Here is a 27,147-nt window from a genome sequence, read left to right as displayed (position 1 = left end):
TGGAGAGTGAATACAAGATTTGTGATGCAACTATCGATCGAGATAGAACACACTTTCATGGTATGGCGGTCTATGATTGACCTACGTAATAGAGACGGCGATGTAAGTCACGATCTGCTAACACGAGAAACGTGAGCATACGGTGCAGGTATGTTTGATTGCAATAACAAGCTAAAAAAAATTCGACACATACTATTTGATGTAAGACGCTATAATTGCAAATAGCACCCCCATAGGTTATAAGTTCAACTCTTGTTTGTATTGCTCGGGAATTTATTATATCCACCTGGACAAGTAAGCGATGCTGACATAGGTTGGGTGGTAGATTCACCTTCACATAACCATTGGGTCATCCACTGGTCGCTTTGAGATCATTGCAAATGAATGGAAGGTGGAGTTTGGAGTGCCTTGAGATCTGTGCAGTGGGCGATCTCAATGATGGGTTCACAAAAAGGAAGGTGAATCCTTCTTCCATGCAGAAGTTGCAACTTTTATCTTTCTGAAGATATCCATGCAATACGCCCTAACTAGAATTAAGGGCCAAGTTGCTCTGAGGATTCAAGTAAACTTGATTCTTTCACAATATTAATCTCCAAATCCCCTAACTAGAATTAAGGGCCAAGTTGCCCCGAGGATTCAAGTAAACTTGATTCTTTCACAATATTAATCTCCAAATCTTGCGCTCGCTTAAGAGACTTTTGTCTAATTCTTTTACTTGAAGGGTCTTTTTTATGCAGGAATTTTATTCTAAAACCTTGATATTTTTAACAATTGCAGCCCAACTCCTGTTGCCATCCGACGGGCAACTAAAATTGCTACCATATCTGCTGTGTGTCATGGAACTTGTTTCCGATTTGGATTAAATTATCAAATTTGGATATCCCGGCCCCTCGGCCTCTTACTGCGCATGGGGTTGTGCAGATATAAATGAAAAGTTCCCCTGCTCGGCTGCTCTGCCTACTCTTCAAATCAAACATGAAGCACCGAAGGGTAGAAAGAATAGGATTTCTTCCACCTCTTCCTCCCTTCTCGGAGAAGGAAGAAGAAGATATGTGTGGTCTCGTATCATTCTCGGCAACTTGCCTCCTCCTCCTCCTCATTTCATCTGCAGGCCCTGCTGTTGGAGGAGTGCTTTTCTCCACTCTTCCTAAGACTCTAATGGTCTCTGCATCCCCCAAACAGGGATACAAGGTATATGTCTCGCTCTTCTCCACTGATGTGATCAAACTACAAACAAAACCAACAAAGTTTCGGATAACAAATTCCATATTCTTCATGAAACCGAGAAAAATTTCATGCGACCGATGGATTTTGGAATATCTTTTTTTTTTTTTCATGTGTTGAAAAGCATGCAGATAAGAGGAAGCAAAGAATAGTTTTCTGGGAAATAAACAACTGCGCCTGAAGGATTTCAATTTCAGATTTGTTAACATATGATGAACACGTAATTGCGTGCTTTCTAGTGTTGGGAGCTGGGGAGGACAAGATCACGGTATCGTGGGGCCTGAACCGGAGTCTGCCTGCGGGGGCTGACGAGGCCTACAAGGAGGTGGAGGTGAGGCTGTGCTACGCTCCGGCGAGCCAGGCCGACCGAGGGTGGCGAAAGACAGACGACGATCTCTCCAAGGACAAGACGTGCCAGTTCGGCGTCGCCGTCCGGCCCTACACCACGACTAATTCGACGAGCTTCGAGTACGAGCTGTCCAGAGAATTGCCTACCGCCACCTACTTTATTAGAGCATACGTCCTCGATTTCGACGGCAAGGTGGTGGCCTACGGCCAGACCACGGACGACCGCAAGGCTGCCGATTTGTTCGAGGTCGTGGGGATCTCCGGCCGGAGTCTCTCGTTGGATATTGCCGCCGGGTGCTTCTCCGCCTTCTCGGTTCTGCCGCTGCTGCTGTTCTCCGTGGCTGATAAAGAGGAAGAAGGCCCAAGGAGTGACTGCTTTTCTTTTTTACTAAACAATTTTTTGGGGTTGAAAATGACTTTCGTAGCATATCCATTTGGATGCAGTCCACTTGTTTTAACAACGACAGATTGATTTTTACACGCTAGATTTCTAATTCATGTCTGAAGTTTGCATAGCATCGCAAGGATGACATGAAGGTGCCCTTCGCCCCCAACAATTCGTGAATGAATAATTATCCTAATTGACCGCTGGAGTTAGATACAGCCACGGATATTTTTGGATGCATCTGCTCTATATTTTTTTCTGGATGGCCTTGGCCTTTTTTGAAGATTTTATAAAATAGAACAGGCTTTATGATGTCTTATTAACTAATGTATATGCCATTCAGAGAGTAGTTGTCATGGTAAATATTTGTATTACTTTTTAGTCTTCTTCCAGCCCCTCCCAACCTCATCGAAAGCCCTCGATTTCATTAGGAACCGTCATCAAACTCTGAAATTGTCATAGAGAAGCCTACAGAAAAGAATCATGCATTCAAATCTGCAACAAACCATAAGATTTTGGCAATTCAGTTTTCTTTCTTTCTCTTTTTTTTGGGTACAGTAAAGGAGGCAAGCCCAAATCCAGTTCTTACAAAACAAGTTCCATAAGCATCAGCTGGCAACAACATAGAAAGTCTGGGTGGAAGAGAATCACCCTTGGTCCAATTAGCATCCGCTTCCAGTCCCTGCGACGCGCGCTTGTCCGCCACCACATTGCCTTCCCGATAGATGCTTCAGATTTTAAAATTGACAAGCATTCATGCGACCCTGTTCAAGCTTTGCTGCCTTCTAGTTTGAAAAGAATCCAATAGCCTGTCAACATTCAACTCCATTTCGATACTTCCATTCAAGTTTTGGACAAAGCTTGACAAATTTAGTTTAAAAAAAGGAAGAAAACAAAAAAGGCCTTGAGAAATCTCTTGTTAAAGAAACCATAGCATTTTCTCATTTGTTTCATCTTGCTGACCCAAGAGATTTCTGCACCAACCGGACTCAGATGCAAACGGCTGGAGGGGAGTTGATAAAAAGTAGAATTAGCTCACGAATAGCATCTTAAAGGCTACGATGAAGCAGGAAGTTGCAGAAAATATTTAAGTACGACAAAACATAGTTTTAGACTATCAAAGTAAATTTAGGTTACATTATAGTCCGCCTACTTGCCTTGACATGGAAAAAAGCAAATCTTACACTGCATCAAGGCAGCAATAAATAATGTGAAGAAAATGTTATCATCATTATCCGTGATTTATCACCACATTTTCTGGCAGCAAAAATGAACAAGGATTAAAAAGGAAAAAGAACAAGTTATTGCTATGTTTACTGATGTTAAATAAAATAAAAACAAACAACCCAACCCAAGCATTCACACCAGCAGCATTCACCATCTCTCCCTAGACATCGACCTGAAAATGAGAGAAACAAAAGAAAATAAGATAAAGTGAATTAGCAAAGATATGCCAAATAAACACCATTGACTTACGAAATGGCACCATGATTATTAAATCACAAACTTGGGCTATCTAAGCAAAGCAAATTATGAACAAGATGGAGTCTTGAACACTTCTCATCACATGCGCTGCACCATTAAGTCGATAGATAACCTCCTCCCACATTTTAGAAGGAAGTGCAAAACACTGCCCACCCATTGGCATTTCAACATGTCTTCAGACTAGACTTTAAAGAACAGCTTACTGAATGGCTGACTGGATTCTTAAGAACTCTCTCTATAAATCACAAAGGGAACTGCTCAACTGTATGGATAAAAATCATTAAATGCATGATGTCTGAAAGGTCAACCAATCAAGATGACATTCCTTTAAGGGGCAAAAAAAAAACCAAAAAAAAAAGGCAATTGAGCTGCAACATCACCAAATGTTTTTAAGTAAAATATCCAAACTAGCTTTCTTTTTTTTTTTTCCTGGTGTGCGCAAGGATGCAGCCATTATGGGGTCTAGAGATGGTCAGATCTATGTAGCCTTATCCCTGTGCGCTGAGAGGGTATTTCGGTGTTTCAAACTTATGACCTACAGATTACAATGAAGCAACCTTATCATTGCGCCACACTTCACAATCTTGAAACTTGAATGGTATTCCTTGTGTTAAAAATAAAGAATTGTGCCAGGGCACTAGCTGACCATACTTTTACTTATAACTAACTGAATATAAAATCAACAAAAGTCTGACACACAGAATGAAAGAAAGTAGCAGCAACATAAGCCCATGACCGTTAACTGCAAAAAATATACCTGTCCATATTTCTGCTGTCAAAGAAGCTTCTCTCTCTACCCCCATGAAATCCTCGTCTATCATCAACAGGCCTGGACCAGATATCTCCCATGCCACCACGGGATCGAGGTCTATCCGTGAAATCAATGCTTCTTGACTCCTCAGACAAACCAGACTGAGATGGTGGCCTAGTAGAGGATGAATCGCTACTGCCAGCTCCAGAGCTAGGCCTGATGTTGCTGGTAGCTCTTTGACCAAACCTTACCTTGTCATCCAAGTGACGTATAAGCATCTCCAGGTCTCTCTCTTTGCTAAGTATCTGCTCATGTAGACTGGATAAGTCTTCAGCGGATAACTGTGCAGATTTTCCATTCTGATTCTGCTCAGTTTTGTTAGTCAGTGCCTTCAGATGATTGATCTCTATTCTCAGCATCTTCTCTTCATCTGTCTCAGGTCTGAAGAATTCGATATCAAAAGAACATTAAACATGTCCTGACAAAGCGGCGTCATCCAGAAACATAAGACAATTCAGTCATAAATCTGGTGCTGTTGAATAATGTGAGGAAATTTAATCAAAGCAACATGGAGGAAATCTCGTCACGGTATCATGGACTGTATACAAAAAGACTATCCTACCAATAAGCTAAAACTTTTATATATCAAAACTGAAAATATGAACCCTGATCACTCTTTAGAAATTAATTGCATACAACAATCATGGAGTACTCATGCTGGTACATGACAAAAATTGCATATCAAATGTATTATGTAAACTCTAAGAATCACAATTTTTCCAAATTCAGCTATTTTGATCTAAATGGTTGAAAACAAAAACTCTTAAAAATGCCTTAGTGATGAATCCAGAACTGATACTAGTCATTGTTATGCAGGACTAGCTGCATGATCTATTCTTATTCTTAAGCGAGAGACAAATAGGGCTGTACAGATCAAGGTCCGCCATACCGAGTCCGGTAGGCGTACCGGTTGCCTAGCAGACCGGTACGGGCCGGTTCGTACCGTGCTCCGGGCGGTACAAACCGGGAAGCTCTTCTCCGCCGGAACCGGGAAAGAAGAAGAGAACCAGAGAGAGCGTGGGGAAGAGAGGGAGGGAGCCCACCTTCAGCTGCCATCAGAGAGCCGCGGAGGGGCGTCGGAGGCCGGTGGGGGGCGGCGGAGCCCGGCGGGGGACGGGGGAACCCACGGGGGTGCTGCGGAGGCCGCGGCCACGTTTTTTAATTTGGGGATTTTAAGTGAAGTCGGCAAATTGGTTGCCGACTTCACTTAAAAATTCCTAAATTTTGGACGCGGCCACGGCCTCGGCCTCCGCAGCGCCCCCGCGGGATCCCCCGTCCCCCGCCGGGCTGCGCCGCCCCCCACCGGCCTCCGATGCCCCTCCGCGGCTCTTCGATGGCGGCCGAAGGTGGGCTCCCTCCCTCTCTTCCCCGCGCTCTCTCTTTTTCTCCTCGTCTTCTTCGTCTCCGGCAAGGAACCGGCCTGTACCGGTTTCCACGGCTCCGGCGTACCGGTAGCTGGTCGGACCGGTTTGTACCGGCCCGTACCAGTTCGGCATACGCTGGTATAGATTTTATTTTTAACAAGGTATGAAAATGACCTATATCAGTCCGGTATGGTACGATATCATATAGTAATGACACATGGTACAGAAGATGGTTTTACTGTAAAACTTAAGAGGGAGGATGGAGGCATAGGAGAAGGGGGTCCAGCATCCTATCATGGTTGGCGGAGATAGTGGTGGTGGATGTGGTGGAGCCCATGGAGGCCAAACGAGTAGATGTAGGCACCAACATTGAAGGCGAGCTCAATGAGGTCGGTACCAGGGCCAAGGAGATTGAGAAGGGTGGGTAAAAGAGAGAGAGAGAGGGAGACGAATAGAGAAGAAGAGATCCTGATAGAGGGCTAGGACAACTAAATGCCGTAACTAGGCACAACCTGTTAGTACCATCTGAAATCAGGTGGAACCAGTCGATTCGGCCTGATTCGCCACATCCCTTATTTAGAGAGATTCAACTATTTCAGTCCTGGCTGGTTGCTACAGTATGCCTAGAACCCAGAGATTTGGGATGGTTTGGCCAACCTTGATTTTTGGGCTGCAAAAGAGATAGCTAGCAACTTGCATGGAGTAGAACAAAGAGCAAACAAGAGAGAAAAGTAAGGAGAATAGAGAAAAGAGAGAAAAAGATGAAACAACACAAAACGAGATATTTAAAATATAAGGAAAATGGAAACAAGGAGAGTAGCTATCCTATTTCCTCCTACTCTCAAGATGACTTCCCCCAAAGGTCTTACCACCTCTTTCAATTACATTTATAAGTTGAACGCAAGAATTTAGCATTCCCCTCAAGATAGCTCCAGTCCTCTTAACATTTAATAGTGGAGACATAATAAGGCTGTGATTCAAAATTGCATGTCTTCTAAAGGCTGATAAATATCTGGTTTCTGTTTCTCCGTTTCCCATACCAAGTTTTCTTTAATTTTGGCTGTGTTACATTCAGCCAAGGGCTTTGATCTTTACAAAAGAATGGAGACTTGCTTTGCCTTGCCAATTTTCAGTTAAGAATCTGAAAGAAAATAAGGTTTCCATATTCAAGTCAGTTTAAAATTCAATATCTAATTCAGGATTTCACGAGCAATTGAATCAGATCTGCATCAAACTAGGACATCAAATCGGAACGAAGGCCCTAAGGTCCAGCATCGTTAGCAGGTCAGCAACATCTGCAAGATGTTGATGAATGCCAATCGGAAAGACAAACTCAACAGTATGGTACTCGGTTAAAACATGTTGATAAGTGGTTGCTTCACCTAATATCAAGTTTTGATTCACATTTGACCTTCCACAATCTACGGGCAAAGGTAGACCTAGAATTCCATCTTCTCTGTTATTTTTGACGAGAAGGAAACTCTGAAGTAACTTTAAAGGTTGGATAAACAACCATGCCTATCTATGCAGGTTAGGACAATATTAAGTTGATTTTCTAAACCATGAAAATTATTTTGCTGATCTATAAGTGAGCGAACAACATCCAGCCGCATTCCAGATTCATGAACAATCAGGTGCTTATTTTCCTACTTATAGGCAGCATATCCAAAGTTCTGGCACCCTGGACAGCATACTAATGATTTTAGTGATGTGAATGAAAGGTCAGAGCTTACTAGAAGCCCTTGTACAAAGCCAACTTGACCAACCAAGACAAAGGGCTTGTTTGGTTTGGTGTAAGTGGGCCAAACGGGAGCCCACTTCACTGGAGTTGGTTCGGCTCCCCTTGGGCCAAAGCCACTTCAGGCCTTTTCTCCCTTAAATTGGGCCAAGTGGGAACTTAGTTCAGCTCCAGTTCAGGCCAACCAAATGCCCAAAGCGAGCTCCTCTGGCACGAACTGAGTTTAGATACCCAATTATGGGCAACCAAGCAGGCCCAAAGTTAATCACAGCTCAATCTAAATTTCAAACGCATGGGATTTTCTTAATAATAATGATCGAGCATCATCGCTAAATTATCTACAAGAGTGGCAACATGGAAATGTCAAAGGAAGCCATACCAAGGAGACATAGCCACCTTAGCAAATGATGTGTGTGTATTTAGAAGACATGATATTTTGTTAAATTTCAGAATCATTAAATAGTTGGAGGTTTCGGGTTTCCACGAATATAACCAAGAATCTTTTGGCTAATGAAGGATCATGAAAAATTGGGTTTCTCAATAATTCAAACACTAGCTATGTGTGTTTTCTAAATAATTCAGAAAATAGCTAATGGTAACTTGAATAGAATGATTCCCAAACTACAGCAATCAAACAAGTCTAAGCATGCACATAGATCAAGTCAACCAGCTTAGCCAAGATGCAGCCACTCCAATTTTTTTAAGATATGTAGGTCATATCCAGGCCAATAAAGCATAACCCCTTCTAGAAAATGGGATTGGGGTCATTATTTTTTCTCGTAGCCCTTTTTGCAAGGATTGGCCTGGCCTAGCCTAACCTAATTTTTTCCCCAAAGAACCTGAGAAGGACAGATCAGGCTCCCCATATCTAAAACAGGTTGGATTTAGCTCATACTGGACTAATTTTGGATCCGATCTGTTTGCAAACCTAAACAGCATATTAAGGGACAATGCTAGCCCATGGCCAGGCAAGAAGAGACATATAAACCAATAACAAGGTAGCAACTAGACCAGAAAGAGATTCCCTCGAAGAAAACATCGTATTCTAGACTAAGTCAACAATCAAATATAAAGTCTCTCCAAGTGTACCTCCATTCAAGTGATCAAGATTAACATCTTATTTGTTCATTTTGCTCTCATCTTTCATCTGCAACACTATAGGCACATGTGATGCAGCTCAAGTAATGGCAACAAGTTGAAATTATCTAAAACAAGGACAAGTAGGTGTTCGTATCTTAAGTGCATCTCATAGAGCCTTAGGTCCCTGTCCTACTTTCCTAATTGGAAAAATAGGTGCTTTTGGCATACAGTTGCACTCATATCTTCCACTTGATTTTTAAGCCACCATCTCAGTTTCCTAAATAACCCAAGATTTAAAACGGTGTTAAATGGATGTCCTTACACTAGCTCAATACTTCAATACCAACATCTATTATGTTTCACATTACAACAATGCTCATATTTGGCCAATTCTAGAAACATCATGTATCTATCACTCATTATCTTGAAAAAGCAGTTGTACCCTCTAAATAAAGATTGTTGGCGGTCCTTTTCAAGAAATCTACCAAGTAATATTACTCTATTTTGACATTCTCCTCCATTGCTCATTTGCCTATTCACCAAGGTTTTAGGACTCATTCGACCCCTCAGTCAAAGTTTTGGTTCCAGTAGTTTCACTCCGAGTTTCGAAATTTCAGTCCAAAAAAACAGTTGAAAAAACCCAAAGATTGAGAGAAAATAAAAATAAAAAATTGAAGTCAATTTATTTCACCTCTTTTCATTATGTTTTAAGTTATCTAGGATTATAATGTAGTCCAGACAGTTTCAGGCTGAAAGTAAACAATGTTGAGGCTTAGTAGCTTTAATATATCACATGAATGTGCTAATCTCTTAAGAAAAATACCAGTATCACTCAATCAATCATAAATTAACAAGACAAGTATGTAAGAGTATAAAATAAGTTAGATTTACTTATTCAATACCACATACTTTTGCAAGGTCGACATTAAATTAATGGTGACCATCATCATCATCATCAAGTGGGTGAGCAAAATGATATTCTTTATATAAAAAATATTTTTTGTAAAACATAATGTACTAGCTACTTACAATAATCTTTTTAAAGTACTAATAATAAAAACTATTTTACAGGCCTCTGCCTGTCACATAATATATTTATTATATATTCATTTAACTCAAGAAAGAAAAAGAAAATGCATTGAAAATTGGTACCACATAACCTAAGAACTTAAATAAATAAAAAGGTGACTAAAATATGATAGTAAACAACGAAACAAATCTACGAAAAAAAGCATCTATGGCTAGTTTTGGTCAGCTTTAGCTGAAACTCACCAGAATCTCGAAGATCAAAACCTCCAAAACTCAACCGAAACCTCAAACTGGGTCAAGTTTGGTTTGGTCTTGTTCAAAATGGATTAGTGCTAACCAAAACTTATAATTTTGCACTACACTAATAGGTATAGCCTCCTTCAGCTTTGACATAGTACATAGTTTTCTTCTATCAATTGATAACAAGAAATAAAATACCTAACTAGAAACAAGTCCTATACATAGTTCTCAAGGTACCATTCTCCATAATTGTTAAGAACCTCAAATTTTATCCCAGGTTTATTGGTGCAGTATGTGTTCCTAGGGCCAAAGGGACTCATGGGAAGCACTAAGCTTCATGAAAAATCACTTATAATAAGATAATTTCAACACGCAATTGTTTAGCTGCACAGATTCATTAATACGTTTGCAAATGGGTCAGGTCAACCCATGATCTGACACAACAACAAATTGGACCGACCCTTGTATGAAGAATGATCCAGCACAAAATCCTAACCCATATGAACTATGTTGTCAGGATCATAATTGAGTCGTAAATCATATAAAGGGTTAAATCAGGCAGTGTTGTGGATTGAGTCACTCATCATAAGAGTGTCTGATTTATTCAAAAAACTCAAAATATAAAAGAAGTGTGAAAATTGAAAGAAAAATGATAAACAATGAATAAAATGAATGAAGAATGAAAGCATTACATATAAGAACTTTAGTTTTTACCATCAAAAACCCATATATAGCAATGCAAAATGAAACAATCATCATGTAAACTTATCCAAGATACTTTTTTACTACCTATAAGCTCAATCATCCCTTTACGTAGGATATTTCTAAGAAACAAAAGTAGGCTTTAAGAAATAGTTGTACAAATACGAAAGATATGTCTCTTAAGCATAAATTCCATATAACTCCAAAATATTTTGTTTCTTTACTTTCTATAAGTCAAAAACTAAAATGAGCTTGCTAATTTTATGAGGTCGAGCTTATTAGAGACAAATAAGTAATTGTAAAAGCTATATAATCCAAAATATTAAATAAAACAAAAATCCACATGAGTTAATATGTATGTAACATGATCCAATTAGATCATATGATTCGAGGGATTGTACAATGCATAACAGATCTAGATATCGCAATTCTAATTGACTCTGATCATTTAGTGCCATTTTAATCAAGGCCATTTTAATGAATCGGATATGGATTGTAAGGCTTTAACAACAATGCAAGAAGAAAATCAGGCAAGGTCTGGGTTTTCTAGTCCCTACTCAGTCCGCACATTTCTCAAGTCTAATCTGAGTCACATGGTGCATTAGCAACAAAATCCACTTATACAAAGCCCTTATAACCAAGCTTATAAATAACGTGGGATGGGGCAAAGCAATCGGTTTCTTCGGGGAATCAAATGCCCTGCATCCCAACACTCAGGATGGCGGGTATCATGTCGTCAATCTAAATATTTGCAATTGGTGAATACCTCAAATTTTTGCATATTTCTCATTCTGTTGTTAATGCAGACAAAAATTTTAAGACTACACAACCAACGACCCTGTGAGCAAATATGTTAGCTTCCTTGTTATGAAGCCACAAAGGCTGCACGGGCAGCTTAGGTGTCATTCCTAAACAATCAAAACATCCAGCATAGAAATTAAAAAATTTCCTATATGAACCTCTTTATGGAACAAAACTGACACTCAACAAATGATGATGAAAACAATCAATTCAAAGTTTCCAAGATGCCGACTTTATATGCAAGCAATAAGTATCAATTAAGAATTATACACTGCTTTAAATACAATGATGCACTATGATCTCAGCATACTGCATTTGGAGACAGGAAACCAGAAAATGTTGCTACTGCTAGACTAATAAAGAAAACATAAAAACACATATTAAAAAGGTAGTCGGGATTGTTGAGATATAGATAGAGAGTCTATACCTGTCAACACTGCAATGCTCTAGCTCCAGATCAATCTTCCTCCAATCTTTACCCCGCTCCTGCAACAGAACCTCTCGGGGCTTGGCATCACCAAAAGGGTTCACCTTCGGCCGAGATTTGGGGGCTTCATCTGCTGCTGCTGCTGCTTGTGAACCAGGGCTCCCAGGCCTGCTTGACTGTGCACTAGAAGGCCTGCTCGAGTGCGAGCTAGTCGGCCGGCTTGCCTTTATGGAATCAATCTCAGAATCTATCTTCATCCAATCCACCCCTTTCTTTGCCAAAACCTCCTCTCTTGGCCGCGCAAAACCAAACGGGCTAGGACGAGTTCTCACAGGCTCACTCGGTGCTCCCACATCCCCCTTCGGTGGATCCAAGATGAGTCTTGGCCTCTCCTCGTTGTTGGGCAGAGGTCCTCCACCTGTCCTCCCCCACCGGTCGAAATCGGATGGAGAACGAGAATCCCTGAACCCCGATCCAAAGCTGGGGTACCTGGAAGGGAGAGGCTTCTTCCCGGCAGCCCAGTTATCCACCTCGACAGCCCTCGATGAACCTCCACTACCAAGCGAGCTATATCGATCAGAGCGTCCGGAATCGATCGGTGCAGGAGCAAAGGATTTCTTCCCAACAGCCCAGTTATCAACCTCGTCAGCCCTCGATCGGAGGTCCAAATCGGAAACCCTAGCCGGCGGTCCCCTCCGCGGCTCCTCATCAAAACCACCGTATGACCTCCTGCCGCCACCAGCGCCACTCCAGGAACCTTCCCCGTCGTCGGATCTGCGACCAGGGAAACCCCCACGGGATCCACCGCCGTAGTTCCGGAACCCGCCGCCAAGGCGGCCGTGCTCGAGCTCCTCCTGGGAGCGCTCTCGAGGACCAGTTGGGAGGCGGAGCATCTCGTCCGGGGTGAGGCCCCTGGGCTCGGAGAAAGATTCCCCGCGGCCGCCGCCGATATAGGAAGTGGCGAACTGCGATAGAGGCATGGCGACGTGCTTCTTCTTCTTGGGCTTGGTGGCGGCCGCCTCCTTGAGGCTGGGGAAGCTCTGGGCGGGCTCGTTGGCGAGGACGGTGCCCGCGGTGCCGAAGGCGGAGGAGGAAGCTTCCTCGGCCCCCGCCTGCTCGAGCTCCTCCGCCTCCGCGCGCTCGGCATCGAGCGCCCAGGCGCCAACTCCGACCCAGGCCTTGGACATTTCTCCTTCCTTCGAGACTGGATCTGAGAAGACGATGAGATTAGTATCAGGGTTAGGGTTTCGGTAGCGAGAGGAGCCGGAGCACAGCTAACATGCGCCGGGGGGGGGATAGGGTGGCTCGCCTTAGCATCAATTTTTATTTTAGTATTGCTTTCTCTTGCAATCTTTCATTATATATACATAAGGTCAATATTCCCTCTTTGTCTAATTACTTCTCATAGTTTTATTCACTCTCCCACCAATAAATATGCATGGTTTCTTATCATTAGCATCTGAGCCAACTAACAAATTCTTTATCCTCTCCCACTATTATGATCGATATAAAAGATACGAAAGAACCTCGATTAGCATAACATTTCTTATATAAATTAAAGATTATGGTCACACATTCCATAGTTGCAGTTGGTTTAGAAAGTATAATTTACTTTTCAAAAAATTGTTGGATAATAAAAATAAAAAAGAAAATTACAAAAAGGAGAAATTAATTGATAAAATGGATTTTTTCAAAAAAGTAAAAATTATACCTAACATAAATTTTTGAACAATCGTACGTTATATTCAAAATTTCCAATATTCACGAAAACACTTTGCCGTGATAGTGTAATATAGGATTATTTTTGATTATATTTCTAACCTAAAACATCTTAAATGCCTATATAGAAAAGGCTGAATGCGAAGAAATACAATCACCCAATCAAAAGTAGGCTCTCATTTGTATTTTCAGCGACGGTTTAGACAACACATTTAGACATTTTTTTTCCAAAAAATCCTATAATTGAATAGTTATGCTAGTTGTATGAAGTGCCAACAAGAGATAAGGCACATTTTAGTTTTACTTAGTGACATTTTTTAAGGTGTCTCAAAGTTCTTAACACTTTGGAGAGCTTAGAGTTGAAGGCTAAGCAGCAAGTAGAGAGAACATTTTTGTCAAGTTCATTGCCTAAGAATATTTGTTCTCACTCCTGCTCTTATTTCTACGATCATTTTTTTGCAATATATATATATATATATATATAGTAGAAATTGTTTTCATTTCAAGTTTGTCTCCTTATTTTGTCAGCACCTTAGATAGATTACCTTAGAATCTGATGTTGCTAATATCCCGTTCCAATGAACCGTATGCCGCTAGCATATTTAGATAGCAAGATTCTCAGAGATTGTAGAGTATAACCTTGACTTGTTTTTCCCTTTTCATTTGAGATGATGGAATTAATTTGAAGCATGAATTATACACTTGTTACTACCTACAATGTTATTCTTGGAATATATTGTTGATTGTATGTGTTTTAGTGTAGATAGGATGTGTTGATTGCTAAACATAATGCAATTATAATTTCTGTTGTATATTATTATTTACATGTTGATTTCTGTTTTGATCATTTATATTATTATTTGGGCAGATTATTTTACTACAATGGCTCATTCTAATATGGTAAAAAATGAGATTATTGATAATACAAGAAATGAGAATGACACTATAGAAGAAGATAGTGAAAATGGTTGACATATGGAGCTTAGCGAGGGCATGCATCTCCTTTGAGGTGAGTCATGTCTATCGGAAGGTAAACAGTATAGCAGACTAGATGGCATCTTATGTGGCTAATCAGTGGAGTTCTTTGGACCTATGAGGCATAGATGCCTAGGGCTTGTTGGTATATATTGTTTTTTGTTTTGTTTTTTATGTATTCATACTATAGTAGTGTAAATCTTCCTTTTGTGGTAAAAAAACAATTGTAAGAAAATATCCTTTGTGGAATCATTTGTTGAAGAAAAAAAATCTGATGGATTTAGATCTACTTGTAAATATTGTAAACAAATATTAAGTAATAATATTAAAGGTGGAATTAATTATCTTAAATATCATGTTTAAAATATTTGAAAAAAACATTCAAAGAATGTTATCAATTAAATGCTCATAGTAGTTAGTTTTAAAGATCCAGTCAAGTCATTTAAATTTAAGCAAAAAGAGAGTAGATGATTTCCTACAAAATTTATCATATGCGTTCAACCTCTATTTCACATTATCGAACATCCATTTTCTTTGAATTTTATGAGATCTCTTTGGCTATTGTTAAATATTATGGATCGTAAATGTCAAAAATGGGATCATATAGTTTTTTTTATTAAAAAGAAAGGAACTATTGCTTAATATGTTTAAGAAAATTTTTGTGTCAATTTCGTCGATGATATTTGAATATCAAATATTAAATTGGCTGCAAGATGCTATAATATCCTTAAATTATAAATTTATTGTCCAATGATGATTATCAAAGTCAAGTGCATACATATTATAGTAATTTTAGATATTTTGTCGAAATACACTTTTTTTTTTTTTAAACAAAGACTATAACATTGCATAGAATCCATTATCTAACAAAAAAAAACTACAGAAACATATGTGAAACCTTAACACCTTAGGGTTGATCCACTCAACCCCAAGGCTTTAAGTTATAAAACCAACCTTTCCCCTTGATAAGCCCCTATTCCCAAAAGACTATTCAAAAACACATGCATGTTAAGGCCATCTTAGCTTCAACAGCATAGTTTCCAATTGAGAGAACTTAGCATCATCTCATTAAACCAGCCTAAGGCAGGATCACACAAACACTTAGACAATTCCCTTTGACAACCAGATGTAAATATAAAAGATGAGATGTTGTTTTCCCATGGCCGCCTACTTCTTTTTTTTTTTTGTTGTCACAACTACACTCAGCCAAGTGGAATTGACAGGTGGCTACCACAATCTATCACAACCTTAAATTCTGTTAAATTTCATCAACAAAGGATGCAATGTGCCCAATTTGCCGATGCTTTTTCCGCGTTCCAAGACATTGCCGGCTTGGATGAGATTGCATTATGCGTGGCACGTGCTTCAGGTGACCTCCATCCTTTTGGAGAATGATTCGGCCACGGTGATCGGCTGGGTCCGACAGGGCACGAGCAGGGATGAAGGTGTTCATCCCCTGCTCCATGATATTTGATTGATAGTAAGGGAGGGCATTACATTTCAGGCTATGCATGTATATCGTGAGGCTAATGGGGCGGCGGACTGGATGATAGCATATGTAGCGAGCCACTCAAGAGGCACCCTGTGGGTTGGGGAGGGTGAGATACCTGTTACATTACGAGACCTTTTGTTTATCGATTTTATTGGATGTATTCATATCCGTAATGTATGAATGCCCGTTTTAGCTTAAAAAAAAAAAAAAAAAAAAAAAAAGAAAAGAGAAAAGAAGACACTGCCGCCTTGCTCCTAGATTTGGTCAAAACCAAAGCCGGCCTTCTTGTCCTTCTCAGCCTGCAGACATTCTCTAACGGACACTTCGCATAAATATTCCGATGCCAATCTCCCACTGCTTCGTAGTCTCAGCCATTTGCATAAAAAATTCCACCCTCTCCTCCTCCAAGTTTACACCTCAAGAATTTATTAGTCTCATAGAGCCCATAAGCAACCATCAAAGTTATGTGCCCAAAGTTTTGTTCTGGAACCAGATTCTCTGCTCCCTTGCATCATTGATCATTTTTATGCTAGGTTGTGAGAAAACAATTGAAAGATGAGCATGGAGAGGAAAGGATTGCATCCTAATGATGGTGAGCCTGTGGCAGACCTCACAGACTTCATGAATGACTGGTTCTTTGGAAGTGTTAGAACGAACCAAAGAGCTTATAATTTGACTGGGGCAAGTGTAAAGGAGGAGGAAGAAGTTGTCCATGGCAAGAGTAGCACGAGCAGGCTAACGCAAGAATGGCTCGAAGAGGCGAAGAAGATGGTCGCAGGTTCGCCGTCGAGGCTTGGGTCGCCGTCGAGGCTAGGGATTTCTCCAAGGTTTGCAGCCTCATCACAGACCAGGGAGCCTAGTGCTTTGCTTGATAGGAGGGATCCACTCTCACGTTCTGCAAGAAGGTATGTTACCTTTTAGTGCATCTTGTTTGCACCAAAAAAATGCATGATGATAACCATAATTATGATGATATGGATCAAAATTTGGAAATCCAAAAGGAGATAAAATCATAAAATTAGAGTGAGGCTAAGTGATCACCATTTATTTTCATGAGAGGGATAGGCCTCCGTAGTCTCGCAGTTCAATAGGTTATGCGGAACAATTTCGCAATTATTCTTGAAAAATTTGAAAGCAGAATAAGATCGAGTAAAGTTATTTAACCCTATAATTATACCCTTTTCCAGCTAATTACTCAAAAGAGCACTTGTTCTTGATTGCTTCGGAATTCGTGCATGCGATGCTCAATATTACCCTCCCTCTCCTCATACAAATGTTTAATTAGAATATTTTGGATCGCATTGGAATTTTGATTATCTGCTGAAAAGGGAGTACAAAAAGGATTAAAACAACTTTATCAACAAAACATAATGGACTTGGTCCGATCTTCTAATTGGGACGGTGGAAGATGACACATCTTTCATTAGCTATGCCATAGTTATTCTTTAATCAAGTGCCACCCGAAGGACTATTACATTGCTTATGGACAATAAGGAGTGCCTTATTTCATGATTAGCCCCGGAAGAGCATGTATTATAGTATTAAAGCATTAGTCGAAGCTACTCTAATAACATTTATAACAATCAAAAATCTCATTAAAAATAATAATTAGACAATAATTATTATTTAGAATAAAACTAAATGCGTGTGGTGCCCGCACAACTTCATGCATGATATAGGATAGAAGATGAAAAGTAGTGGTGCTTAACATTATATGAGGGTACAATTTTAAATATAGTCAAATTATAATTAGTTCATTCAAGCATGGTTGATCAAATAAGTTTGGTTAGGAATCTTAGGATATATATATAAAGAAAAGAATAAAAATTCCTCTTAATTAGCCCATGTTGCTTTGTGAGTGGTGCAAAGAGAGGACAAGGGTTGATGTTATCAATCAACGTAGTTTGTTCATCTTGATGCAAACGTGGTCGCAGGCAAAGATCGACGGACGGCATCGGCGACGAGATCCTCCAGCGAACTTCGGCCCGCCACAGCGGAAACAAATCCGAGATCTTCGCCTGCTCCTCCGACTCCTCCAAGCCCCAATCGCCCGCCTCCGCCGCCCATCACTGGTTCTCCAACTTCGTCGAACCCCCCACCTCCGCGGCCGCCGACCACCACCAGCCCCAACCCCACTCCGACGACCCTCGCGGCCGCCCACCCCCGGTGCTCCTCTCGAAGCAGCCCCTCCGCCGCAAGTCCCGCTTCCATGAGAAGCCCCCGGAGCCCCAGCCCGCCGCCATCCCCCGCCGGACCTTCCGGAACCCTCCACCGGCTGCGGCGGAGCCGAACGAGCAAGGTCTCCTGCTGTCGCCGCCCCGGAATTTGGTGGAATCGGCTCATCGGCGGTCGGTGTCGGCGTCCACGTGCTTGCTGGACAAGGTCTCCCGAGTGGACGGTTTTGGCCATAGGCGGTCAGTCTCCAACTCGTCGGAGGCCGGCGAGCGGCGATCGGAGGCCAGCGAGCGGCGATCGGAGGCCGGAGAGCGGCGATCGGTGGCGGAGGAGGACGTGGGGAAGCTGAATGCGTTCCTTAGGAGGCAGAGGGCCATGATCGCGAAGATCTCTCGCGGGGAGTTGTCTGCCAAGGCCCAGATCATACTCTCCGGATCCTCAAACAGTTGCGAGACCCACTTCACCTTCTGCTGCTCCCCTCACCGCCCGGTGTGGATCGTCTCACCGGGAAGTGATGGGTTGTTTACACTTCCTTCATTTTTTTCCCGAATTTTGTAGAAAATTTATCTTTTTTTGCCAAAAAAGACAATGTGATCGTTTTTATCAAGTAAATGAACATACATGGCAAATAAAAAAAATAAAGAGAAGAAAGAAATATAAGGAAAGAGGAATTAAAGCAGTTTCAAAAGAGCGGTTCACCAATGTTTAATAAAAAAAGAAAATTCTAAGCATTTGTTTTTAAAAAGAGAAAAGATCTATAGAACTTCACTGACCCTTATACCTCTGCTCTTAGAAATTGTATCATGTTTGAATTCATTGCCAGTATATTGACATCAACTGCTGTAATATATTTATGGTGTGCTCTTGATGATACATTCATTTGGAGGTAGGGGCAGCATAGCCCCACAATATTCTCATATATATAGTTTTTACAAAATCAAGAAGGAATTGGATTTTTAATGCAAACTCTCCTTTTCTTACTTTTAAGGAACAGTTCATTATGGACTTTAGGAACCATGAAGGCTCTGCCTTAAAGAATAAAGTTCAAATGAGCCATTACTGCAGACAACGAAAATAGAAACCCTTTTCAGGATAAAAAAGAGTAAAAGGTTAGATCTTTTGCATAAGTAATTTTTAAAAAGAATTTTTTTTTGACATGTCTTACCTTATGAGCAGGCACAACAAGTTCAATGGTGGCAGCCATTTGCTATGCATGGCTACTTGAGAACAGGGAGAAGGAGCAGGGTGGCAGTGGAGTGGTGGCACCAGTGGTGAGCATGAAGAGAGGGAGGATGCTCAAGCAAAAGCAAGCTGCCTGGCTCTTTTTTCACTTGGGGATTGATGCATCTGCCTTGCTCTTCTCTGATGAGGTATGGCATTCTATTCATCTGTGTTAAGTGTGTGCTACAGTGCATGCTGGCTTGGAACTAGCATAGCATGTGGTGCCATGTCATTCTAGTGTTAGGCATACACTGGATGGCACATAGTCATGACAGTTTAGCAATGACACTGTACTTTCCAAGCATCACCTTGGCATGGTCAGCACTTTAACTCCCAACGCTGATTTCTTCCTTAAATTTTGTTTTCATCATTGCAATTCAGTAGGTTGTGTTTGCGGATGCTGCGAGTCCTATAAATTAATCTTAGTAGCATTAGACACATGCAAGTGGTTGTGATGCCTTTCAGTTGGTTTTGTGAAGTACACTTGCATATAACAAGTTTAGATACAGATGCACATTATGAAAGATGCACATGCAATGGCAAGATATGCTGCAATATGACTATTTGCCCTGCAATGAGACATCTGTTGTTTGACTTCAAAAAATCATCTATCTTGTGCTCTTCACTTCTTTGATATTATTTAATTTATTTTAATACTTTGTATCATGAAATAGAAATACTTTGACTCTTTGAACCGATGCATGAAGGAATTGCAAAAGAAAATATCAGTTGCACTTTAGATTTAGACTCAATAAAGCACATGATGGGTTTCATAATTTTATATGAATATTTTGATACTTCCTAGTCATATTTTGCAGGCTATTTTGTATTCATAATTATATTATTATATAAAATCTTAAGTTACCCAAATTCATTATACACATAATGGTTTGTGGTATTTATTTTTCTAATTGGCATTCCTTTCAATCTCGATAATTTACATGCATTGCAACATGGTATTCCAAAGAGATAAAGGAAAATAAAGTTTTCAACATAATTTGGCTATTCCAATCTCAATTCTCATGAACATCTTGATTATCTTATGTTAGGAGGGTGCCAAGATCCCACCCTTGTGCCAATAATTTGCTCTTTTACCGGTTCTAGATCTCAAAAATGATTCTCTTATGTTAGATTGCTATCAAAAAATACTAAAAATGTACTGTCTATGTGATTTTCTTCCATTGTTTTTCATTTGTATCGATGCTGGAGGCATTTCTCTATGTTAAACTTGGATTTCATGAGCTTTGGGAAAATTTGAGTATTGAGACATGGTATTCTAAAGAGATTTAAAGGAAAACAAAGTTTTTATGTAATTTTGGCTATTTTAGACTCTAATATTAATTGCATTTAGATTTTTTCATGTTAAATTGCCATCAAACAGTAAAATGTATATCATACTGTAAATATGATTTTCAATATTATATTCTTGTGAAAAATTATATACCACTAAAATGATGTGTAAATTTATGTATTTATTTAATTCTTTATTACATCTGAATCCTTCCCTCGATTGATTGATGTTGTTATTTCTTTCCTGGTTTTCAGTCAAAATTGTCAAACTGAAGCTAAAAGCTATAGAAATGCCAAAGCAAAATCTCATGCCCGCAAATTCAAGTTTTAGAACTTTGGTTTTTGCCTGTATTATGCTCTCTTGGTAGTTGGTACTGTTTTAGCATTAGTTTCTTATCCATGGAAATACTTTGGTCTTTTTGAATCAGTGAAGAAGATATGATCTAACAATTTTCTTTTTCTTTTCTTCAGGACAAAGTTCTAATACTTGTTGACTTCTTTGCTTAATTTGAATCAGGTGGATCTGGAGGGTCTAATGCTGGCCAGACAATTAAGCATACTTGTCATCGGGCAAGATGTTCTGAAAACTAATAGCGAGGTAATTCTTCGATTCTCAAGCTTAGCAAGCATGGGATGGTGAGATGAGTTCTTATGCATGTTTCATGTTGTTCATCCAGGTGGGATCACTGTGCACAGTTCTCACAGATAATTACTGTGAAGAAGCCTATGATCTGCTTGAGACACCAAATTTGAAAAAACTTTTGGTATCGAAACTTTTAACTGTTATTTGTGTTGCCGGGCTTTATTATCAAGACTTCTCTATGCACCTATGTTTTGAAGCATTCTGCTGTTTCCAGCTTGCAGGTATTCTTTTGGATACACAAAATCTGAACAGTGCTGCTAAATTTTTTACAAATAAGGATGCAGAGGCGGTACAATTGCTTCTGGTTGGCTCTGCTCCCAGCCAGAGACATGAACTATTTGAGCAATGTACTCTTCTGTTCTAACTTAGATCACAACATGTAATTACAGAACCATCCATGTTCCACCAGTGCATAACATCTTGTCTTCTGTTTCTCAACTAGTGATGCAAGATCATAGGGAAAGTACATTTCTTGAAGCTTTGAGGCAAAACTATGGGAAGCCTTTTAATGAGGGTAAGCTTTATCCTTGTGCTCTTCAGCTTTATCAAACATAACCTACTGATATGATTTTGTCTGTAATTGGATCAAGCAACCTCCTTTTATATGCAATCTCCAAGTTATTAGATAGCTGTCTGCCTTCTATCATTGCGACCATTATTTTACCTTTGAATCTTAGTCCTTTCATGAACTTCATGAGTGAAATAGTTTCCTTCTCTTGTTTACATGAGTATTACAACTCAAGGTTACTTCCACCAAAAAAGATAATTAACCAACATTTCTCTGTGTAGAACAATGTACTAATGGTGAAAAAAATGCCGGTAATGGTGAGGCTCAGGTTGGATTTCTCTTAGCTTGGGCATGGCTTTTCACAAACTATACTGCACATCCATAGACATAGCTTGACTCTTGATTAAAAATTTCAAACTAGATTGGAACTAATTGCTTAAGTTCAATGCTTGAAACTAGGCCCTATTCTGACCCATCCATGAGGAGGGAGGGAAGGGGGGAGGGGCACAGAGAGAGAGAGAGAGAGTACTTGGTGGCATTGGATGATGTGTGTTCTTACATGTCAGCCTGGCATAGAAATATGCCTTTCCCATGAAACAGTTTTTTTTTTCAGTACGTAAACAGTATGCTTTTTTATTCCCGTAAGTGTGATATTATAAATTTTGGAGACATGGAATCATACATGCCCATGGTAACAAAAACCACTGCATTGCTCGGAACCCTAGAAACTGAAGTGGCATCTGATGGCATGTGCAAAACCCCAAACCCTATAACCCATCAAAGGAAACCCAAAAGTACATGCAAGATCTGAACTTTGCCAACGTGCTGGTGCTTCAATCTTCGACAACATGCCAGTGTGCCACCACACCTTGACAACAGCAGTAGGGTTAAAGAATCCAATAGAGGGAGCAGCACTAGTAGAGGATTAGGAAAAAAGGGTCAAGAGACCCAGCTGCTCCAGTATGTTAATATGCAAATATTATATTTCCTCAACATTGAATGGATGGAACAAGTCTCCAGTATACTATTTTGTAGTGACAAGAGCGAGAAATATATTTATGTATCTTACAACATGATTTGGTTTGATTAATTATATAAACTAGTTTGTCTTACCTATTAAATCTGATTTTGGATAGACCTCTCCACTTGATAAATTATTCTGAAGTCATTTAATTATAGATGGATTAAGATTAGTTTTATGTGGAGGAAAAGTGGAATTTTGACACTTCTTTTGGTTGTCACATGCGTCACAATATTATATTGAGACATAATGATTTTTACAATACACTCAGATGAGAAAGGAAGTTATGAAACTAAAATGAGAGTATGGAATATAAAAGATATTGTTTCAAAAACTTATGTTCCATCAGGTTATGAAAGTTAACATAGTTTATTAGATCACTGAAATGTTTTACTCTATGGTTCTCCTGTCCTATTATAGTTCAGGATTACTTTTAAATTTTAATATTTTAGAAATGTGATAGGTTTAACTTCCAAAACTCTGAATTCATATAAAAAATTTATAAAAAATCTGCACTCAAAGCATATATCCATTATTTAATTTGTAATATTCCATTCCTATCTCATTGTTTAATACCCCACTATACAACTTTGACTCTGATTTTTAGTGAAACGACTTTGAGCTGACAAAATTCTTCTACCAAGTTTGCTGTGCTGTACTTTTGAAAAGCTAAGCTTTTAAATTTACAAGTTTTAGATCACACTCTCTTCAATTTCCAATTCATTATATTTATGCAGACATATTTTATGTCATTGTGAATTTAGATAATTATGGAAGTGGAGAATCTCGTGAACAAAGGACCTCAACAACGAAGTCAGCATCCATTTCTCCTCAAGAAGTTAATATACCAACAACAGGTAAGACTACCATCCCCTACAGGAGAATAATGATTAAAAGATTTTGTCTTGTAAGGTGCAGAGATTACCGGTATTTGACAACATATTTCAACATTGGGTTAGTTAGATTTGTCCATATATATTACCAGTAAGGTGTACAAATGTGATTAATAGAACTTAATCTGGGTTTGTTATATCATTGAGAATCACACATGGAAACTTATATAAATGCAGCCCAATACTGGTAAACAAGAAGTAGCTTAAAGCTTCTCTGTGATGCCAAGACTTTGCCTTCAAAATAGTGAACAAACATACAATGGTATAGCCAGGATACCTTACCTATTCTCCTTTTTGCACTAAGGGACAAACTGCCAAGTGAATGCTGATGCCTTTCAAACTTTTTCACTCCTTCCCTCTTAGGAAACTGATGATTGATCCCAAGAGTCTTATCTTAGTCATAACACTATGACCTAGTTGTGTAAGGCTTAATACTGTTCTGTCCATATTACAAATTAAACAAGAAACCTTAACTTTTCAGGCTGCTTTGATTTCTTTATTGCACTACTATCGTGCTACACTCATGGAGATGCCATAATCCTAACTATCCATATTTTGCTGCTCAGGATGGATCCTTGTTCTATACTCCATATAATCAATTGGTCACAGCCCGGCAGCCAGCTCCTTAAAATTCCAATCTTCTGTTCCTTATAACTCCATGTTTACATTGATCAGAGCTATTTCAAGTCAATAAACTGTTACTTGGAGTCCTAGGTTCATCATAGGGAAAGTCATCAGAAAACATATTTTAGGTTTGACTGTTTATAAAGGGTCCACCAAGAGCGATGAACTTTGCATGAATTTTGAATATTTTTGAAGTAATCAGTTTCTTTTACTAGTGGATTTCATGCATTTCTCCCCTGCTTTTTTTTCTGGCTTATTCTTTTTCCTTCGACTTCTCTATGAACTTCTCACCAGCATATTATAGGTTTGAGTGTTTCGATTGTTTATAAAGGGTCCACCAAGAGTGACGAACTTTGTATGAAATTTGGGTAATTTCAAATCAATCAGTTTCTTTTACTAGTATATTTCACGTATTTCTCCCCTACTTTTTTCTGACTTATTCTTTTTCCTTCTACTTCTCTATCAACTTCTCAGCATGCTTTGCATGCAACATCATTCAACCATTTGCATCATATGCCTATACAATTTTTTTTTCCTGGACAAATATGGTGGGATACTATGGTCTATGCTAAATCCTGATGTTAATCACTGATCCATATTTCAAAATCATCAGTATCATTAATTTTTAGATGATTTGAGTATGACTGAATTTGTGTACAGCAAAGCAAAAGCCAACACCAGCTCCAGCACCAGCACCAGCACCAGCACCTACCCTTGCTCCAGTGAAGGCACAGGAAATAGCTTCTCGTGGGAAGAACAAATTCTTTTTGGCAAAGTGGTTTGGCTTTGGTTCAAAATGATTTGTATTCTTTCCACCACCTGCTGACCGTTGAAATCCAAAACTTGTATAGATAAGAAAGTTCAACTTTTGACATTTAAATAGCCAAAGTCTATGGTAGTCCTGTGGCTGACTTTCATCTTAATCATAATTTTTAAGCCCTATAATTATGCCTGTTCTTGCTTTTCTTATTTTTTTCTCTCAAGCAATTGTATGGAGTTAGCGGACTTAAAATTGGTATTTCCTTGTATGGTTCTAGCACGACTCGTTATCCCTTGTGCAATAACAGTTCGGAGAAAAAAAATATTAGCTGTCCAGTGTCATAGAAGAGTATAGCATTATGAAGCACAACCTAAAAGAACTGGGGTCTATAAAAGCTGCTGCAAAATAATGTGACGACTGAAGAGAGTGAATTGCAGTCTAATTATGAAGCAAATTGTTTAGTCTCAAGCAAAGCTGCGAGATGATGTTTTTTCCCATTCCTTGGCAATAAAAAGCCCAGACTAGCTGCTGCCTTGCAGGTGGTTTAGCTAGATTACCATCTATGAGACAAATTTGTTGTCACGGCGACAATCAATTGAAAAAACAGGTTTCGGATAAATCTGATATCCCATATAATAGAACTGACCTTTGAAACCTTAATTTTCTATTATAATGGAGAAAATGGGCATCCTTGATCAGTTTAGCCACTCAGTCATGAGTCAATTTTATTTTGGGATAGAATATTGACTGTTATAAGTTATAACAGTTATTCACCTTGGGCACTGCTTGCTGGTATGGAGATGTGATATTAGAAATATTATTTTTTTCTGATTAATAATGAAACAAAATAGGGGTCAAAGATAGAAATCATGGCCAGAGACTGAATTTTGGCAGCTAACAACCTCATCTTCATGGGATCCAATTTTCTGTGTAGACCATGATCATGAAGATAATGTTAGATTGGAAGATATAGATAGCAAACATTAATTGAAGCCTAGCAATGCATCCAGGAACAATGCACATAAAGATAGCTGCTTTCATCCAGTAGTGATAGCATTAGTAATAACAGATCTTACCTCATAGCAGCCTTGATCAATTATATACAATTAATACACATCCTAAGCCAACTGAGTTATCTCGTTTGGTGTGGGCATCAGTTTCAGTTTCAGTTGTTGTAAATTATCGATTAGAAAGGTATTATTATGGGAACTTATCAATAAAGTTACCCTTTTTGGAAAGACTTAGACTCAATCGTAGCTTAACAGGCTTGCTCGCAGCATTCTTCTTCTTTTAAGAGTTTCTTTCGAAGCCGCTTTCTAACACCTTCTTTTTCGTTGGTAATGGTTTCAGGTTCTGAATCAATTGGGTGAATTCTTAAACCGAGATGGATTCTTGCCCAAAAAATAAGGAGAACAGCTCTTTTGATTGATTCCTTATACATATGTAGGTGTAGGATTAACTATAATTATTGTGGTGTTTGTACATCAGAATGCTGGCAGTTAATGTGCATATGTGACTGGTCCAAGGCAGAGGTGTATATGATTGATGGCTGTGATGAAACTTTCATGATTCGAAACTCTAACATGCTTAGATAAGCGATTTTTTTTTACACTATAGCACTCCTCTTGTGCTCATCTTTCAAAGATATGGAATACAAAATGACAACTGTGGCAAAAAGTAGTTAATATAATAGTGGCAGTTGAAAAAAGGCAGAAGCTGGGGCTCAGCTCTTATATGACTCACATAAATGATTGAAGGGGAATGTGTATATGATGGATGATAATGGTTCCACATCTGATGACATCAGAATGAGATTTTTTTGTCTATTTATTGATGATATGGATTGCTAATGCACTTGTAGAATGGAAAGAGGGTGTTTGATTGATGGTTTGGTTCCCATTAACTAATCTTTGGGATTAGGTTTTTTTCTTTTTTCTTTTTTTTTCCTGGGAAGAATTTTTCGATTTCCATTATGCTAGTCAAAAGATAGACTGAAAATGCTTTTCTTTTATCTCTTTATGTAGCTTTATATGAAAACTTGTGTATGATGTACATGGTAAAGGAGGGAGTGCATTATATACTTCATTTACACGTGACCATGCATACAGCATGATACATTAAAGATCATATCTTTTTTTCACCGTGTAGTACTACTGATCCATTTAAGCTGGATTGCTTCCAGTTGGAGATGG

At 39.2% G+C, this 27,147-nt stretch overlaps 2 protein-coding genes and 1 long non-coding RNA gene across 8 annotated transcripts; 2 read left to right on the top strand and 1 right to left on the bottom strand.

Moving 5' to 3' along the window:
- The first annotated feature begins 623 nt into the window (after positions 1-623).
- On the top strand, positions 624-2,027 carry LOC148700554 (uncharacterized). The gene is made up of 2 exons (XR_015970988.1): positions 624-1,191; positions 1,464-2,027. It is a non-coding gene; the product is annotated as an uncharacterized LOC148700554 (long non-coding RNA).
- Positions 2,028-3,043: 1,016 nt separating this feature from the next.
- Positions 3,044-12,982, bottom strand: LOC103712266 (eukaryotic translation initiation factor 4B1-like). Its single transcript, XM_008798747.5, has 3 exons — positions 11,635-12,982; positions 4,200-4,634; positions 3,044-3,356 (listed from the first exon to the last, which is right to left on the bottom strand). The coding sequence occupies exons 1-3, from the start codon at positions 12,819-12,821 to the stop codon at positions 3,332-3,334; spliced, it is 1,647 nt and encodes a 548-aa protein (XP_008796969.3). The 5' UTR covers positions 12,822-12,982; the 3' UTR covers positions 3,044-3,331.
- A 4,734-nt stretch (positions 12,983-17,716) lies between these two features.
- On the top strand, positions 17,717-26,562 carry LOC103713546 (uncharacterized). 6 transcript variants are annotated; one of them, XM_017843970.4, is made up of 8 exons: positions 17,717-18,440; positions 19,172-19,365; positions 21,024-21,104; positions 21,184-21,270; positions 21,364-21,496; positions 21,592-21,663; positions 23,443-23,535; positions 24,856-26,562. In XM_017843970.4, the coding sequence occupies exons 1-8, from the start codon at positions 18,371-18,373 to the stop codon at positions 24,993-24,995; spliced, it is 870 nt and encodes a 289-aa protein (XP_017699459.3). In that variant the 5' UTR covers positions 17,717-18,370; the 3' UTR covers positions 24,996-26,562. The 6 variants fall into 6 exon arrangements, with proteins under 6 accessions (XP_017699459.3, XP_088562495.1, XP_026662634.1 ...); XM_088706369.2 differs by having other exon boundaries at positions 17,740-18,440; positions 26,306-26,562; XM_026806833.4 differs by having other exon boundaries at positions 17,740-18,440; positions 19,169-19,365; positions 26,306-26,562.
- Positions 26,563-27,147: the final 585 nt, after the last annotated feature.

This window comes from Phoenix dactylifera, chromosome 11 (genome assembly GCF_051530095.1).
Source record: "Phoenix dactylifera cultivar Ajwa chromosome 11, Ajwa_hap1_PhDact_Kaust_v1.1, whole genome shotgun sequence".
NCBI lineage: Eukaryota > Viridiplantae > Streptophyta > Magnoliopsida > Arecales > Arecaceae > Phoenix > Phoenix dactylifera.
Note: the sequence above shows the minus strand (reverse complement) of the source record. Positions and strands in the feature narration are given on the sequence as shown.

What these genes read in the sequence shown, in the direction of transcription:
- LOC103712266 (XM_008798747.5), bottom strand. Translation starts at nt 12,821, where the DNA reads ATGTCCAAGGCCTGGGTCGGAGTTGGCGCCTGGGCGCTCGATGCCGAG. An exon ending in GAGCATTGCAGTGTTGACAG is followed by an intron (nt 4,635 to 11,634) that starts GTATAGACTCTC and finishes CGAATTCTTCAG; the next exon opens with ACCTGAGACAGATGAAGAGA. An exon ending in GACAGCAGAAATATGGACAG is followed by an intron (nt 3,357 to 4,199) that starts GTATATTTTTTG and finishes TCTCATTTTCAG; the next exon opens with GTCGATGTCTAGGGAGAGAT.
- LOC103713546 (XM_026806827.4), top strand. Translation starts at nt 18,371, where the DNA reads ATGATCGCGAAGATCTCTCGCGGGGAGTTGTCTGCCAAGGCCCAGATC. An exon ending in ACATGAACTATTTGAGCAAT is followed by an intron (nt 21,497 to 21,591) that starts GTACTCTTCTGT and finishes TTTCTCAACTAG; the next exon opens with TGATGCAAGATCATAGGGAA. An exon ending in TGGGAAGCCTTTTAATGAGG is followed by an intron (nt 21,664 to 23,442) that starts GTAAGCTTTATC and finishes TTGTGAATTTAG; the next exon opens with ATAATTATGGAAGTGGAGAA.